Genomic DNA, 17,455 nt, shown 5'->3' with positions numbered 1-17,455 from the left:
TATCAAAAGCGTATACCACAGCTAGCAGCTCCTTCTCGGAAGTAGTATAATTATCTTGGGTAGGATTCAATGTCTTGCTCGCATAGTAGATTGGTTGAAAATGTTTATCAATCCTTTGCCCTAAAACAGCACCCACAGCATAATCACTCGCATCACACATTAGCTCGAAAGGAAGATTCCAATTTGGTGCTATCATGATAGGAGTAGTGGTTAATCTTTCCTTTAACAAATGAAATGCTTCATGACATTCCTTGGAAAAATCAAATGGGGCATCTTTCAAGAGTAATTGGGTTAAAGGCCTAGTAATCTTCGAAAAATCTTTAATGAAGCGCCGATAAAATCTCGCATGGACAAGAAAACTCCTTACCCCTTTTATATTAGTTGGAGGGGGAGCTTAGCTATTGTGTCCACTTTTGCTCTATCCACTTCTATCCCTTTCCTTGAAACCTTGTGACCCAATATAATTCCTTATTTCACCATGAAGTGACACTTTTCCCAATTAAGGACAAGGTTTGTCTTCTCACATCTAGCTAGCATCAAGTCCAAATTATATAAGCAATCTTCAAAAGATGACCCGAACACCGAGAAATCATCCATGAAGACCTCCATAAAGTTCTCGATCATATCATGAAAAATGGCTATCATGCACCTTTGGAAAGTAGCTGGTGCATTGCATAACCCAAAAGGCATGCGTCTATATGCAAATGTTCCACTTGGGCATGTAAAAGTGGTATTTTCTTGGTCTTGTGGGTCTATTGGAATTTGAAAATACACCGAAAAACCATCAAGAAAACAATAATATAAATGGTCGGAGAGTCTTTCGAGCATTTGATCGATAAATGGTAAAGAAAAGTGATCCTTGCACGTGACATCATTTAGCTTTCTATAATCTATGCAAACTCGCCACCCGGTTACCGTTTTTATTGGAATTAATTCGTTATTTTCATTGGCCACCACCGTCATTCCTCCTTTCTTTGGTACCACTTGCACCGGACTCACCCATGGGCTATCGGAGATTGAGTAAATGATTCTGGCATCTAGTAGTTTGACCACCTCCTTCTTCACAACCTCTTGCATGTTTGGGTTAAGTCTTCGTTGGCGTTGTACTACAGCTTTAGCTCCATCTTCTAAGTTAATCTTGTGAGAACAATAAGCTGGAATAATTCCTTTTATGTCGGTTATTTTCCATGCTATAACACCTTTCCTCTTCCTTAGTACACCCACAAGGCTTTCTTTCTCATGTTCGGCCAAATCAGCGGCTATTATTACAGGTTTTTGTTGGCCATCTTCAAGAAATGCGTACTCCAAGTGATCTGGTAGTGCCTTAAGTTCAGTTTTCGTGTTCTAAATGTTGAACACGTCGAGTCCAGTGGGGGGGACTCTTCGAGTCCTTCGTAAAATCTGCGACTGATCGGGTTTCTTCGGATGGACTCGTCGAGTCTGTCGAGGCGACTCGGCGAGTCGGGTGTTCTGCACTTCTGATTAGATCATTATACTCAGCTTCCTCGAGCAGTCTTTCTAATTCCAGCAGGTCTCTTTCCGCATCAAATTCTTCTTCATGTGTGATGGTGGACTTGTTTGGCTCATCTTCGTTTCATTCCTCCATCAACTCTTCCAACATGTCAACCGAAAATGTTGTGTCATCGCTATTCCTTGGATATTTCATGGCTTGATCAACTCCAAAAGTGACTGATTCATCCCCTACCCGAAGGGTAAGCTTAGAATCTCGCATGTCAACTATAGCACTTGCGGTGTTAAGAAAAGGTCTTCCAAGTATTATCGGGACTTGAGGATCCGCTTCCATGTCTAACACTATAAAGTCTGCGGGAAACACGAACTTATCAACCTTCACCAATAAATCTTCACATATTCCTCTCGAGAATGTGACCGTTTTATTTGCTAGGTGAATTGCCATTCGAATTAGCCTTGGCTCCGGAAGATCTAATTTCTTGAAAAATGAGTATGACATGAGATTTACACTTGCCCCTGAATCAGCCAATGCATAAATGGTAGCTAAGTTTCCAAATTGGCAAGGCAATGTTAAGCTTCCCGAATCACCCTTCTTCTTAGGTAGTTTGTTCAACATAGCAGCTGAATAATTCTCATTTAGGACCACTTTCTTCACCTCTTCCATCTTCTTTCTATTAGTTAGAAGCTCCTTGAGGAATTTGGCATATTTCGGCATTTGTGCAATCGCCTCTATGAATGGCATATTAATATGGAGAGCCTTTATGTGTTCAAGAAACTTCTGGTAGTCAACTTCATTTTTTTTCTTGTCTAGCTCGAGCCGAAAAGGAAAGTGGAGGCTGATATGGCTTAACAGGAGGCTGGCTTTTCTGTTCAAGTGGGGGACTCGTCGAGTCCATAACGTCGACTTGGAGAATCGGATCGGGATTCTGTGATTCTTCATGATCTTCTTCATCCTCTTGCACCAGCTTAGGATCTTCTTGCTGAATAGGGGTCAGAGGAGTTATAATCTTCCCAATCCTAGTTGTCACGATATTTATATGTGCACCTTTCGGGTTACTTTCGGTATTACTAGGAAGTCCACCCGGTCTTCTCTCATTCACTTGTTGAGCAAGCTGCCCCAACTGCTTTTCTATGTTGAGAATAGATTATTGTTGATTCCTAAGCAAGGCTTGTCGATCTTTCATCATAAGTTGGTGTTCTATCAACATATTTAGTTGATCTTTGAGTGTAGCGTCGGTATCATTATGTATTTTCTCGGATGCGGCCACGAATCTTGTAAGCATGTCTTCCAATTCTGATTTCTTTTCATGCACTAGTTCCTCCTTTTGATAAAAGCCTCTCTCCTTTTGCTTATACTTTTCCTCCCTTGTCTTTTTGTACTCATCATAAGGTAGCCATTCTTTCTTTGGTTTTCGCCAATTGTCATCAAACCTATCACCACTTGAATAACACACTTGCACCTTCCGATTTCCGTTCTCGTCAAGATCACAATCTTTAGTTAGATGAGGCCCTCTACAGTTTTCACAACCCACTCTAATAGCATGGATGGATTGGTCCATCTTAGTCATTCTTCGATCCATGCTTTCTAATTTTGCCATCATTGTTGCGATGTCATCAGTAATAGAGTTCACCGCTCCTCGAGTCAAGTCATTTCTTGGGTTATGATATTCTCTAGAGTGCTTAGAGAATTCTTCAATTAGTTCCTTGATTATCGGGGGTGGCTTCTTTGTGAGAGGTCCTTGCGAATCAAGGAGTTGCCTAGTTGTTACATTAACTCCATCATAGAAAATGGAGACTTCTTGTTGACTATTTAGATCATGATGTGGGCAATTCCTTAGTAGTCCCTTGTATCTCTCCCAAGCCTCATAAAGTGACTCTCCAGCTTGTTGGTCAAAATTAGCTATGGCTTTTTTCAACTTGGCTATTTTTGAAGGAGGGCAAAACTGGTCTATGAATTATTCTTTCATTTTAGCCCATGTAGTGATGGATCCTGGGGGAAGTGATTTCAGCCAATCCTTTGCAGCTCCCTTGAATGTGACTGGAAGCATGCGAAGCAAAACTATTTCTCGAGGCACATTTGGAACATTGAAGTAGTCGGCTACATCGTTGACCTCGTCCAAATGTTTGTAAGCGTCTTCATGATCTTTCCCGTAGAAGGGGATTTCCTTAAGTTGAGCAAGTATGTGGCCCTTTAGTTCGAAAGTGGCAGTCGCGGGAATGATGGGTTGTACTAGTCCCGGTCCGGTATCGTCACGTATCCTCTTCTTCCATTCACCCATGGGAACTTCATCGATGTTGGCCATGGGGTTAGCTAGTTCTCCTTCTAAATCTCTTCCTTCTTCGGCTTCAGTTTCTTCCCTTTCAGATTCGTACTCGGTCTCTTCCTTCCTTGGGTCTTCGTCCGCTACTGAAGAGAAGCTGGATTCCCCTTCTTTCTTGCTCTTCTTCTTACTAAAAACAAACTTGAGATTCTTTAAAGGAGAATTCTTTGATGTTGTGGTTTCTCCTATGGTTTTGCCTTTGTTTTTCTTCAAAGTTGCTTCCGGGTCTTCAAATGGTGGAACCAAAGGTGTACTGGATCCTCGGGTTATGTACTACCTGCAACCAAAGCAAGAAACACGCGTAAAAAGAACAAAAATAAAATAAAAACGAAATTGGTAATCAGCTGTGGACTCGCCGAGTAGCTTCGACTGCACTGGCAAAAACAGAAAAATATTAACTAATATTCTAAAACAGAAAACTATTAAAAATTCTCTTAATAACTAAATTACTTAAGAAATAACTTTGTGCAAGATGAATCTCACACAAAGGATCGATAAAACCAGAAATTAGTATTAATTATTTTGAACCGTTCCCTGGCAACGACGCCAAAAACTTGATGTGTGTTAAACTAATTAGTTTTATCTTACTTTTAATTTATGAATTTGACACACAAAAAGGCAGTGGACCTGTCAATTGGTAATATGAATTAGCAAGTAGGGTATCGAACTCAAGGAACGAAAATTAATCTAACTACTAGAATTATCTAAAACAATTAGTAAAATAGAGGGGTTTTCTCTAGTTTTGCAAGACTAGAAATTTAACTAAAAACTTAACTAATCAACTAACAGCTGAAAACACGTAAAAACCTACTAAATTCAATGATCAAAAGAGTTTCTGTTTAGGTTTGATTCATTTACTCCTATGGTTAATTTTTATGGTAATGTTATGGATTAATTGTTATTGGTTACCGACTAAGGTGATTAGATTCACATTCGTTATTACTAATCCTTAGAAAATAGATTAATTTAAGCAGTGATCAAGTGGTTAAATTAATAAATTCCCTAGTTTAATTATTCGGGTTAATAAAGACTTGTAATTAGCTAATTAAATTGGTGATTAAATTAACCTCTTGTTGATGGTGTATCACACAAGCTCACACATTAATTTACCCATTCTCTAGTTAATCCTAGTTTCATATTCACTAATCCTAGGCATATAGCAATGTGTTCACATAAATCATATGAGATAAGCAATTAAGAGATGTTCATGCAGCTTAATTACTTAGCAATTAACAGAAAATAGTTATGGTTAATGCATAAGGGTCTTTAACAAGCTTAAATTAACAAGATTCACCACATAACAATTAATCAAAAGAGTAAATTAATCCATAGGAGCAAACTTGTCTTCCCTAAACAGAAACTAACGAAATTAGTTCATAATTGCAGTAGATAAAAACCTAAAAACGAATTCAACCAAGCCAAACATAATTCTATTCAAAGGTAAAGTGGAAAATTAAACCTAAGTTGCCTTAATCTTCTTATAATTGAGGATTAGGGTTCTTCTCACGTTCTTCAGACCTCCAGCAGTCTCCTTAGTCGCCAAGTAATCTTCCAAAAGCCAGAAGAGAGACTCAATTCAGGTTTGTTGCTTCTATTTATAGATTTCTCAAAACAGGGTCTACTCGTCGAGTAGACAACTGACTCGCCGAGTCCCCTTGTTAGAGTCCGTATACGGCAAGGATTTTACATATTGCTTCGCGAACCTTCGCGGGTACTCGTCGAGTCGACGCTCCTGCTCGTCGAGTAGCTCCAGAATTTGACTCCTTTCTTCGTTCCTCATCTCCTGAGCTTCCGATCGCTTCTCCTGCTTCCGAGCGTATCTTTTGGACTGAAAATATAATTCAAACACTATTAAGTACCTTTTGTCCATAATGTGCAACTAATTAGTGAATAAATAAGGAAAATCTACACTAAATATATAGCTAAATATGCACATATCAGTCGCGACTTATCTCTCTCGCCTTTTTGTCCTTTTCAGCCGACTGTGGTTGCCGCCGCCCGATCGGCTGCTGTTCTGTCGTAACCCGCTACCACCAGCCACCGTAAGAGGTAGATGTGGGTGTGCTTATGGGTGTGTGTTAGAGTGTAAATGCTGCTTTCGGTTTTTATGATGTTGTTTGTGAGTTGTGTGGCCGGAAAACCCCACAAGGTGGTGGCTGCCACCGTGCTTTGCCGCCCAGTTCCGCCACCAACCACTGTAGGAGGTGGCTGTGTGTGTGTGTGCATTATGTGTGAATGGATATATGCTATTTTTGTGTCAAGATTTCAAGCCACCACCATTGATAATGATGGTTTCCGCCGTGAGCCGCCGTCGGTCACCACCGCCCGAGGTGGTAGTGGGTGGTGCCCGGCCTAGTAGGACCCTAATAGACCTAAAAGCCTAATGTTGGGCTTGGTTAATTCGTTATTGGGCTAAAAACCCTAATTATTGTTTAGAAAACTCTAATTGTAAATTTGTTGGATTGGGCCTATTGGGACCCGCATTTGGACCAGTGGACTGAATTTATGACTCATGTCGATTCCATTGTATGATGACTTAGTGGAATAATGGTCTTAATGGGTTAAGTAAGAACACTTAACCCTAATCACCATTTCATGTGAAAACCCTAATTTGTTGGGTTTGGAGTTGGGCCTCCTGTTGGGCCTAGATGTTTTGGGCTATTAATGGACCATCCAAGAACAAGTATAAGGACTAGAGTATTGGACTGGGCTTTAGAATAAGGCCCATTGGGCAGGCTTGGGCCCAATTGGGAAAATTAGGCCATAGATGGGCCATATTTGGGCTTTAGTTGATTATCAGACTATTGGGCCTTTGGATTGGGCCTTGGGCTTGAATCAAGCTAAGTTAGGGGTAAAGTAGTCTTTTACCCAAGCAAGGACTTATGGACATGTATTTGGGATCCAATTATTAATTGGGTTTATTTGGATGTTGACAGCTTGATGATCTGTCAGCCAGCAACCCGGGATTTATTCACGGGACTTCAGCAGCATGAGGTGAGTCCTCTTCCAGTAGGAACGGGTCTAAGGCACCAAGGCCGGCTCGTATATGTGTGATACGTTAGTAGCTGAGTGTGGGCGGGGCCCGTATCTCATTATTATCTGAGTATAGATATCAGTCAGATTATTGGATTGCGATACTTGTTGTCTGTGTGATACTTGTATGTGTTGTTAGGAATGTGAATGTAGGCGGGGCCCGTATCTCATAGTAGCTGAGTGTGGGCGAGGCCCGTATCTCATAGATACCTGATATGGTACATATTTATATGTTAGTGACACTTGTTGTTTGTTTAGGGCTTGTATGTATTTTCATGACTAGTGAGTGTGGGCGGGGCCCGTATCTTAGAGTTGTACTTGATTATGATATATGACTGAATGATAGATTAGTTATACATGTTGTTTGGGTGATACTTGTATGTTTTGGCATAGCAACTGAGTGTGGGCGGGGCCCGTATCTCACAGTAGCCGAGTGTGGGCGGGGCCCGTATCTTGAAGTAGCTGAGTGTGGACGGGGCCCGTATCTCAGAGATAGCGGAGTGTGGGCGGGGCCCGTATCTCCTAGTTAGCGGAGTGTGGGCGAGGCCCATATCTCCATGAGTGTGGGTGGGGACTGTATCTCCTAGTTGCATGTTATATGTGTATGGTATGTGGTAGTTTGGGGAGACTCACTAAACTTCGTGCTTACGGTTTCCAGTTTTGGTTTCAGGTACTCAGTTTTTAAAAGAGGAGCTCGGGAAGATTACAGTGCCCACACCATTTGTTTAGCCTGGGATGTTTATACTCTGATATATTTTGACATGTGATTTTGATACATGACTTATGATTTTTATATAATGAGTATATGTATGATTTGACTAATGGTCTAAAACGAAATTTTTGGACTCTATTTTTGGGATGTTACAAGTTGGTACCAGAGCCTTGGTTTGAGGGATTCGGGCACACTCTCAGGTGTGTCTGAACTCAAACTAAGGGATTGGTATGAAAATTTTTAAAAGAAAATCATTTTTATAAAAAGAACTTTGAGAAAAAGAAAAGAATTTTGAAAAGAGAAAGAACTTTGAAAAAGATAAAAGGGTGTGGTGCATAGCAATCAGCCGAGCTCAAGTAAGTACTCCCAAATTACCCATACAAGTTTATGTTATGATACATGTACCAGCTTTATGAGAACCGTATGCTAGATTAGGACTAAGGATCTAGGAAGGATACCTTATGTGCCTATTATATGTGTCAGCTTTATGAGAATTGCATGCTAGTTGGGACTAAGGATCTAGGAAGAGATGCCTTTGTATGCTTCTATGAGCTAGTAGACTTGAATGCTAGAATTGACCAGCCAGGGGTACGATAGCCTGTTTAGGTTATGCCTAATATTTGTGTATGAGCTTTATGAACTGCATGATAAAACATATTAGTCGGTATGATGGCCTGATTAGATTATGTTTGGTTATATTACCTGATGCTCGAATGTTGTTTGCTTTGTGCTTTTAGGAGTTCTAGTTGTCTTTCACTAACAAGTAAGCGAATATGTTAAGTTACATATTGCGAGGACTAAATAATTTCAGAAGGTTAGGATTAGCCTTATTTCGCAGCTCTTGTTTGAGTCCAACCGTTGTAGGGTTGAACCTCTCATTCGAAGAATTATCTAGTCTTAGTGATATGTAATGGTATTCGCAAGCTGGTTAGGGGAAGATAGCAGGAGCTTCTTATGCAATTGATGACGGAGAGTGAATTGGTGATTACCCTAGGGCAAGCCTAGGATGAGATTAGCATGAGAACAACAATGGTAGTAGAAGGGACTTGGTGGAGTCAAGGCAGTTCTTGAGGAAAGTACGGATAGATGTGGAAGGTAGTATGGGCCCGTACTACTGAAAGCAGAGGATCCGTACTCGAATCAAGGAAGGCTGAGATGAAACTAGGGAACTTGTAGTGTGTGAGATCCGTCGAGTATGATGAGCATTATGATGATCGGGATGGTATATTTCCCTTGTATAGCGACACTTAGTGGTAGACCAGATGGCAGTTATGGTGCCGGCAAGGAATCAGGCTCGGACTCTGGAGCCGGGCAGCTTGATGGTCAGATGAGGGAGCTTATTCCATCTGAGAGTACGCGCAATATGATTGACCAGACTCCTGTGATCTTCAATATGATCAAGGAGGGCATTTTAGAGATTTGTGATGAAAGGTTGAGTGCATTCTGCACTGAGATATCAGCCATGATAGGGATGCGTACGCTGATGATTCGGGAGCTCAGAGCTTGAGAAGCTCCAGATGATCATGGGGGTTAGGGACCCCATTGCTAGCAACAGATGGTTGGCAGATGTCGCCAACGCTTTTCGTACCAGTCGTTGTCTCGAAAGGGGACAAGATCCGACTTACCTCCTGTCACCTGAAGGACATGACACGTGATTGATGGAAAAGGTTGGTAGTGAATTGGGTGATGTCGCGGTCGATGCTATGTTGTGAGATGACTTTCGACCAGATTACGGGCATAGTTGCCCAGGCGATTGAGGCACAGCAGTTGGCGCAAGAGTTGTTAGATCTCCGCCAGACGACTGGGACTGTGGCAGAGATCACTGTCGAGTCTCGGGAGAGAGATTTTAGTTGGTTCCATAGTATGTAGCAGAAGAGGAAACAAAGAAGGTAAGGTATCATGACTTCCTGCATGATGATAATAGGAGGATCGTAAGTATCTCGGGGTGCAATACCCTGAGTGATATGACTTCTAGAGCCCGAGAACGAGACTTTGACTTGGAGCACATTGGTAAGAGGGAATCAGATCAGTTGCTTATACTGAGGGGTCTCGGGAGGGGGATGCAAGAGTTAGGATCAGCTTTAGAGAGGTCAACAGGGCCAAATTCAGTACAGCACGTGCGGGAAACTACACAATGAAGTCTTTTGTTCCAAGGGTTGAGTAAGTACAACTATGGGTTCTTCTCCATTTGTGCTTGAACTATACTTTCCAAGAGAATTCATATGCCGATTGCATACCGAGAATTATTAGTGGCCAGCGTAAGGTCATTTCCCTAATTATGGATTCAGGAAGTAGTTATCAAATTCTTAGAAGTTGTGTGATCTTTTGGATGGGTTAGTATTGAAACATTAGTAATGGTAAGCGTGGTTTCCAGCAGATTGGTCATGGGATGGTAAGAAGGATTGAGAATCCTTCCAACATTGTGTGTTGTAGCCTGTAAGATGTTAGCTGAATCAAAGTGGGGGAGAATCGTCCAGGGATTCAGAAGCAGGAGTAGTTTTGAAACTGGGATAAGTTTCGCATCTTTGTCACGAAAGAAGACAGCCCAAGCGGCTTTGTGGATTGAGGATAGTGTGAGATTGGAAGTTCGGAAAGACTTGCCAATGATGAGATCGCATTCTCGGACTACTTGATAGTCGACTTCAGGGAATCAAGTTGGAGATTCCAGTCAGGACATGGGTTCAGTTTGAATGTTAGGTTGTGTGTATGCTCGACGTTGGATATATTCGGATTAGTAATCAGCAGTAAGACCATGGTCATCGGGTGAATTAGTAGGGGAAGCGATGTAAAACTACGGGACGACTGTAGCATTCTTCATGTGGTCAGATAGTGTTAGAGGTGTTATAAGTCTGCGGGCATGGTCGTAGCATTCACAAGTTCATTCAGACGAGTAGACCCGGGTAAGTCAGTTCGTAGGATCATGAGAAGGCTACAACGTGATCGAAATCGGGAAAGGGTAGGTCGAGCACCCAGATATGCTCGGCATTAGCCGGTGGAATTAGACCGAAGGAGAGGCCAGCACCCAGATATGCTTGGCAGTACTAGTGTCTAAGGAGGTTATGCGACAATGATTTAGTTTGGGTGGGACCCGAGGGCGAGGCCCGTATGATTACAGCTATGCAGGTGGGACCTGGTAGGGACCGTTGAGTCAGAGCCACAGTGATAAGATGACTAGTAGCAACTATTGACATATAAGGATTGCGTTCGAAAGTCGCAAGGGACGACTGTATGGGAGCCTTTGGTTCAGTAACCAGGTAGAAACTCAGTATTTCAGATGATTGACGAAAGAATTGAGATCAGGAAGGTCTCGTTAGATTTTGGAAAACAGCCAAGTGGTAGCATGTTGTTTCGTGTAGTTTCAGTGTTTTGGCAGTATTACTATTAGTGTGTTAGAATTTCAGGTATGGATGGGTAACAGGTTGATTGGTTTTGTGATTCTGCTTATAGTGGGAACCTCGAGTTATCAGAAGTTGAGTATGATGGGTTTTAGGTAAAACAAATAAACTAGAAACAATTCCTAAGTTCACATGCAACCTACTTTGGATCTATGTTTTAACTATTGAACATACAACTTTGAATTGCAAAACTAGAACCCTAGAGGAGAGAGGCTAATTTCGAAATTAACAAACTAGGGTTTAGGGTTTACATACCTTTCAATTGTTATAGCAAACAATTGATATTCCCTTGATCTTGATCTTGATCTTCTTGGAAGCTTTAGCACCACAAGTGTAATGCCTCTAATGGAATCACACCCAAACTAGCAAGAAGGAAAGTAGAAGAAGAGAGAGAGGAGGGAGTATGCAAAATCTCGGCCTTAGGGTTTCTTCAAAAGAAAGAGTACCAAAAACATGAACCAGGAGGCTCCTTATATAGTTGAGGGATTTAGGGTTTAATGGAAACCCTAGTTATCCTTTGCTTAGGGCCTAAGCAAACCCAAGGGCCTTATCCAAGCCCCTATGGACGAAATTATTAGGGTTTCCCCTAAAGATTTCGTCCACCCTCTTCCAAGGGGGTTCTAGAGCCTTCCACTCAACTATTAGATAATTGCAAACTAGTCCCTGCACCTTATAATTAATTCTTTTAACCCCAAAATCAATTCTGATTAATTTCTGGCTAACAATTAATTAAACATAATGATTTCTAATTAATATATTAATCCAATAACATATTAATAAATCATTTATATATATATTAATTTATTAATCTTATAAATTAATATCTCTCCTTTCATAATTTCCTTGTCCAGTTGCTAGGTTGAGGGCAACCCAAAAGGACTGTGCTGCTATCAATTCAAGTACATACCAATTATAGTTATGGGCTTAGACACCTAATCCAACAGTCTCCCACTTGGATAAGTCTATAACTATAATTGCTAGTATGCCTTCTAAATTTGACCAGCAAATTGTAGCTTCCAAAAGCTGCTGCCGAACTCTGACCCAGTCAGTTACGTGTCCTAAGATAAGTGATCATATAACCCTTCATTCTGCTTGATATCCCCAGACAAAAGACATGGAATGTAATCAATCTGTTTGTCCAGAATCTATGTTTCCCGATTCCTAATTTGTGATGATGTAGGACTTCTAATCGAACACATCAATTTAGTCCTGGCTGGGCCCAGCACATAAGTCAACACCAAATCATCGAGGGGCCCACAGATATCGCTTTTCCTGTTAGGGCAAAAGGAACGAATAAACGTTGACTCATATGCTTGTATCTTTTACTCATCAAATTATGTATGACAATACGTTTTATAACACCAAGTTACTGATGCGTTTTCGTATCACCAATGCACAACCGACTTGTAAATTACAACTCATATATCTTCGTTTCAAGATTATAAGATATTATCGTCTCAGTATTACTCGTGATGAATTCCATGAAGTAATACTCTGAGCGAGGGTTTATCCAATACTCAAATCTCAATTTCTGAGTACTCATGAACATTGCAGCAATTCTATTGCCATGTCTATCCTTAGACAATCTGCAATCCAATTCATGACAGTCTTAATTCACTACTTACTTCCAAGAGTACGAGCGACTGTGGAGTTTGAATAATCTCATTATTCAGGAAGTAAAACATGCAAAAATGAAACACAATAATAAACAATCGACAAAAGGTAGTAGCCAAACTTATAAATAATACTTTATTATTTAATCACCAAAAGTCAATTACATTTACTTTGTTACAAGTTTCAAAGACTAATCTAACTACTAAAACTAATATCATCTTTCAGTCCTATGCTCCGAGCATGCTGAATATGCTTAGCCCTACTCAGACCCTTTGTGAGAGGATCTGCTGGGTTATCTTCAGATGACACCCTCTTTACTATAAGATGGCCTTCTTCAACTCTATGTCTGATGAAATGGTACTTTCTGTCGATATGTCTGGTCTTACCATGATCTCTCGGTTCCTTTGTCAAGGCAACCGCTCCTTCATTATCGCAGAACAGTTCCATAGGCTCCTGGATGGTTGGAACAACTCCGAGATCCCCGATGAAGTTCCTCAACCAAGCTGCTTCTTTCGACGCTTCACTTGCTGCTATGTACTCTGATTCACAAGTAGAATCAGCCACCGTATTTTGCTTGGAACTTTTCCAAGTAACTGCTCCTCCATTCAGTAAAAATACCCAGCCCGACTGAGAACGGAAGTTATCTCTATCCGTCTGAAAGCTGGCATCACTGTAACCATCTACTCTCAAAGTATCACTGCCACCAAGCACAAGAACCCAGTCCTTTGTCCTTCGCAAATACTTGAGTATATTCTTAACTGCTATCCAATGAGCTCTACCTGGGTTTCCCTGATAGCGACTGACCATGCTCAAAGCAAATGCCACATCAGGGCGAGTACATGTCATAGCGTACATGATCGATCCGACAGCGGAAGCATAAGGTACACGACTCATGTCATCTATTTCAACATCTGTACTCGGGCATTGAGTCTTACTCAATTTGGTATTGCTCTGGATAGGTAGCTCTCCCTTCTTGGAATTTTCCATACTAAACCTCTTTAGTACCTTATCCAAGTATGTGCTCTGACTAAGTCCAATTAGTCTCTTCTTTCTATCTCTCAATATTCTAATCCCAAGAATATAGGCAGCTTCTCCAAGGTCTTTCATTGCAAAACACTTTCCAAGCCAAGACTTAACCTCTTTCAAGGTTGGAACGTCGTTACCAATGAGTAATATGTCATCGACATATAACACCAGAAAAGTTACTATACTCCCACTAGCCTTGATATACACACAAAACTCATCTTCACTTCTAGAGAAACCAAACTCTTTGACTTTCTCATGGAAGCAAAGATTCCAACTGCGAGATGCTTGTTTCAATCCATAAATGGATTTCTCAAGCTTGCACACTCTATTGGGAAACTTTGCATCAACAAAACCCTCTGGCTGACTCATGTAAACATCTTCAGCCAACTTCCCATTAAGGAAAGCAGTTTTGACATCCATCTGCCAGATTTCATAATCATGAAAGGCAGCTATGGCGAGCAATATCCTAATAGATTTAATCTTAGCCACTGGCGAAAAAGTCTCATCATAGTCAACCCCTGGGGTTTGAGTAAAACCTTTTGCAACCAGTCGAGCCTTGAATGTGTGCACATTTCCATCCATGTCTGTCTTCTTCTTGAAGATCCATTTGCACCCAACTGTCTTACGACCTGGTGCACTATCAACCAAATTCCAAACTTGGTTGTCATACATGGACTTAATCTCGCTGTCCATTGCCTCTTTCCACTTGGAAGCCTCTGGGCCTGCCATTGCTTCCTTATAAGTGACTGGTTCATCTAAGTTTACCAGTGTTCTGTCACTTATGAATGTGTCACCATCTGAAGTAATATGAAAACCATACAACTCAGGTGGCACACTCACCCTAGTGGATCTTCTAAGAGGTAATGAGTTATCAATTGGTTCAACAGGAACTGTTTCCTCTGGTTGAGTGCTAGTGTCATCTAAGGTTCCTTCATTGGCTGAATCTTGAATTTCTTCAAGGTCAATAGTGCTCCCACTGTCCACTTTGAATATGAGCTCTCTTTCAAGAAAGACTCCTCTTCGTGCTACAAAGACCACGTTTTCACTAGGCCTGTAGAACAAATATCCAAAAGACTGCTTTGGGTAACCAATGAAAACACATTTCTCACTTCTAGCTGCTAGCTTGTCGTGAGTCTCTCGTCTTACGAAAGCTTCACAACCCCAGACTTTAATGTGTGCTAACGAGGGAACTTTCCCTGTCCACATTTCGTGAGGTGTTTTGGCAACCTTCTTTGTAGGGACAAGATTGAGGATGTGGGCGGCTGTCTCTAAGGCATACCCCCAGAAGTGAATAGGAAGCGAAGCCCGACTCATCATAGAACGAACCATGTCTAACAAGGTTCGATTACGCCTCTCAGCTACACCATTTAACTGTGGTGTCCTAGGAGGAGTCAATTGTGAGACTATCCCACATTCTTTCAGATAGTCGTTAAACTCGATACTAAGATACTCCCCGCCTCTATCGGATCTAAGTATCTTTATCTTTCTGCCCAATTGATTTTCGACTTCATGCTTAAACTCTTTGAACTTTTCAAAAGTTTCTGACTTATGCTTGATCAAGTAGATATATCCATATCTGCTATAATCGTCAGTGAAAGTCACATAGAATCGATTAGCATCTCTTGTAGTTGATCTGAAGGGCCCACACACATCCGTGTGTATGAGATCCAACAGACCTTCACCTCTTTCACAAGACCCTGTGAATGGTGATTTTGTCATCTTTCCCAAAAGACAAGATTCACACATATCATCTGACTTTAGGTCAAATGATTCCAACACTCCATCCTTTTGGAGTTGGGCTATGCGTTTCTTGTTAATGTGTCCAAGACGACAATGCCACAAGCATGCCTTGTCTACACTATTAGACAAGTCAATATTAAGTACACTATTTCCTAGGCTATCAACACAAGTCACTGTTTCATACATACCATTACAAGGCAAAGCTTCAAACATAAAAACACCATTCTTATAAACAGAAATTGAACCATTCAAATCATTAAAAGAATATGTAAAACCTTGTCTGAACAATGCATGAAATGAAATAATGTTTCTCGTCATCTCAGACGAATAGCAACAATTTATTAAATCTAATCTAACATCATTACTAAGCAGAAGCTGATAAACTCCGATCTTGGTTACTGGTGAAGACTTTCTGTTTCCCATGATCAGGTTTATCCTTCCTCGCTCCATCTCCTCACTTTCCTTTAGACCCTGCAAATCAGAACAGATATGAAAACCACATCCTGTATCAAGGACCCATGAACGAGAAGATAATGAGTTATTAGCAGAAATAGTGTAAATACCTGCCGAAGATGGCTTCACTTTGCCATCCTTGATATCTTGCAGATATTGTGGGCAAGATCTCTTCCGATGCCCCTTTTGGTTGCAGTAAAAGCAAACTGCCTCTTTTGGATCAGAAACATGGGGAGTGGAACCATTGGGCTTAGCCTTTGGGCCATTACTAGATGACCCAGCTTGAGCCTTGCTCTTCCAGTTTTGCTTGGGAGGACCTTTCCTCTTTTTCCCCTTTCCCTGTCCAATAGCCAAAACAGGGGCACTAGCAGGTGTGGAGGGTATACTTTTACCCTTCATCCCTGCCTCAGCTGTCTGCAACAAGTTGTGCAATTGGGCCAAGGTCTGCTCAGTATTGTTCAAATGGTAAGTTAGAATAAACTGACCATAACATTCAGGAAGTGAGTTCAAGACCATGTCAATGGCCAATTCCTCATCAAAGTGAATATTGAGCTTGACCAAACGCTCTATGTAGCGTTGCATTCTTTGCACATGTGACACAACTGACTCCCCATCTTTCATCTTGCAAGCCATGAGTGACTTGACTACTTCGAACTTTTCTTGACGAGCTCGCTTATGGTACTTTTCCATAAGGTCCTTGTTCATCTCGAAAGGCCAGTAGTCCTCATAGTACCTCTGCAGTTCTGGGAACATAGTTGCCACCATGATGCATGCCACTTTGGTAGCATCATCGTAATGTTTCTTGTAGGCAGCAAGATCTTCAGGAGTAGCTTCATTCTCATCAAGCTCTTTGAGCTCCTTTTCAAGAACATATTCTTTGTTCTCGAAACGAAGAGCCATCTTGATGTTGCGCATCCAATCGTTATAGTTTGAGCCATCTATAACGACTTTGGAGCAAATATTGAGCAAAGAGAAGTTTTGGTTGGAGGAGGACGAAGCAGAAGTGTTTCCAGGAGTAGACATCTGAAAAGAAAGAAAGTTTTAGTTAGATTTCAAGATACCTTAATAAAATAACCCAAAGATATAATATCAAGGTTAGGATCCAACTATGAAGATTCACAACTTAGAAATGGGATGCCGAGATCCAAGTGCAAATTTCATAAAGGTAGGTGAATGACGATTCACCAATTCCACCATTAGACGAAACAAACGAAGTAAAATTCCTAATTCTTTTGAGATACATTGAAACTATTCAATGGCATGTTTTAATCTCAGATTATGCTCTTCTATTTGTGACTGGGATGCCGAGGATCACAAACAAGATGTCAATAACCATGCAAATGTGCTTGGTAACCTCATTGTCTTTATCATTAACTATTGATGTGCTGGTAAACCACACACGCTCCATCAAAATGACAATTATGAGATACCCATTACTACTCTTTATTAGTGCCTTTTAGTGTGCTGGTTAACCACACACGCTCCACTAACGACCAATAAAGCATAATGTGCAATTTCATGGATTAGCATACTTTTCACATTTTTCCTAAAGTAACTAGAGTTGGGATTTTGAAAATAATGTTCTAGTACTTTCTTTAATATCATTATACTTTTAATGAGAAGTAGTTGTCCTATCAAATCCGTTCTGCTAACGACCCTCCACTAATCAAGGAAGCGGTGGGTGAGAGTGG

At 41.0% G+C, this 17,455-nt stretch overlaps 1 protein-coding gene and 1 non-coding gene across 2 annotated transcripts; one reads left to right on the top strand and one right to left on the bottom strand.

Moving 5' to 3' along the window:
* Nucleotides 1-1,594: 1,594 nt before the first annotated feature.
* On the bottom strand, nt 1,595-2,212 carry LOC145121593 (uncharacterized). Its single transcript, XM_079057312.1, has one exon. It carries the CDS (start codon nt 2,210-2,212, stop codon nt 1,595-1,597), a length of 618 nt encoding a protein of 205 aa, XP_078913438.1.
* A 1,070-nt stretch (nt 2,213-3,282) lies between these two features.
* Nucleotides 3,283-3,389, top strand: LOC145123079 (small nucleolar RNA R71). The gene has a single exon (XR_013714958.1). It is a non-coding gene; the product is annotated as a small nucleolar RNA R71 (small nucleolar RNA).
* The last annotated feature ends 14,066 nt before the right edge of the window (nt 3,390-17,455 follow it).

This window comes from Lactuca virosa, chromosome 6 (genome assembly GCF_052849685.1).
Source record: "Lactuca virosa cultivar CGN04683 chromosome 6, Lactuca_virosa_CGN04683_v6, whole genome shotgun sequence".
Lineage (NCBI taxonomy): Eukaryota > Viridiplantae > Streptophyta > Magnoliopsida > Asterales > Asteraceae > Lactuca > Lactuca virosa.
Note: the sequence above shows the minus strand (reverse complement) of the source record. Positions and strands in the feature narration are given on the sequence as shown.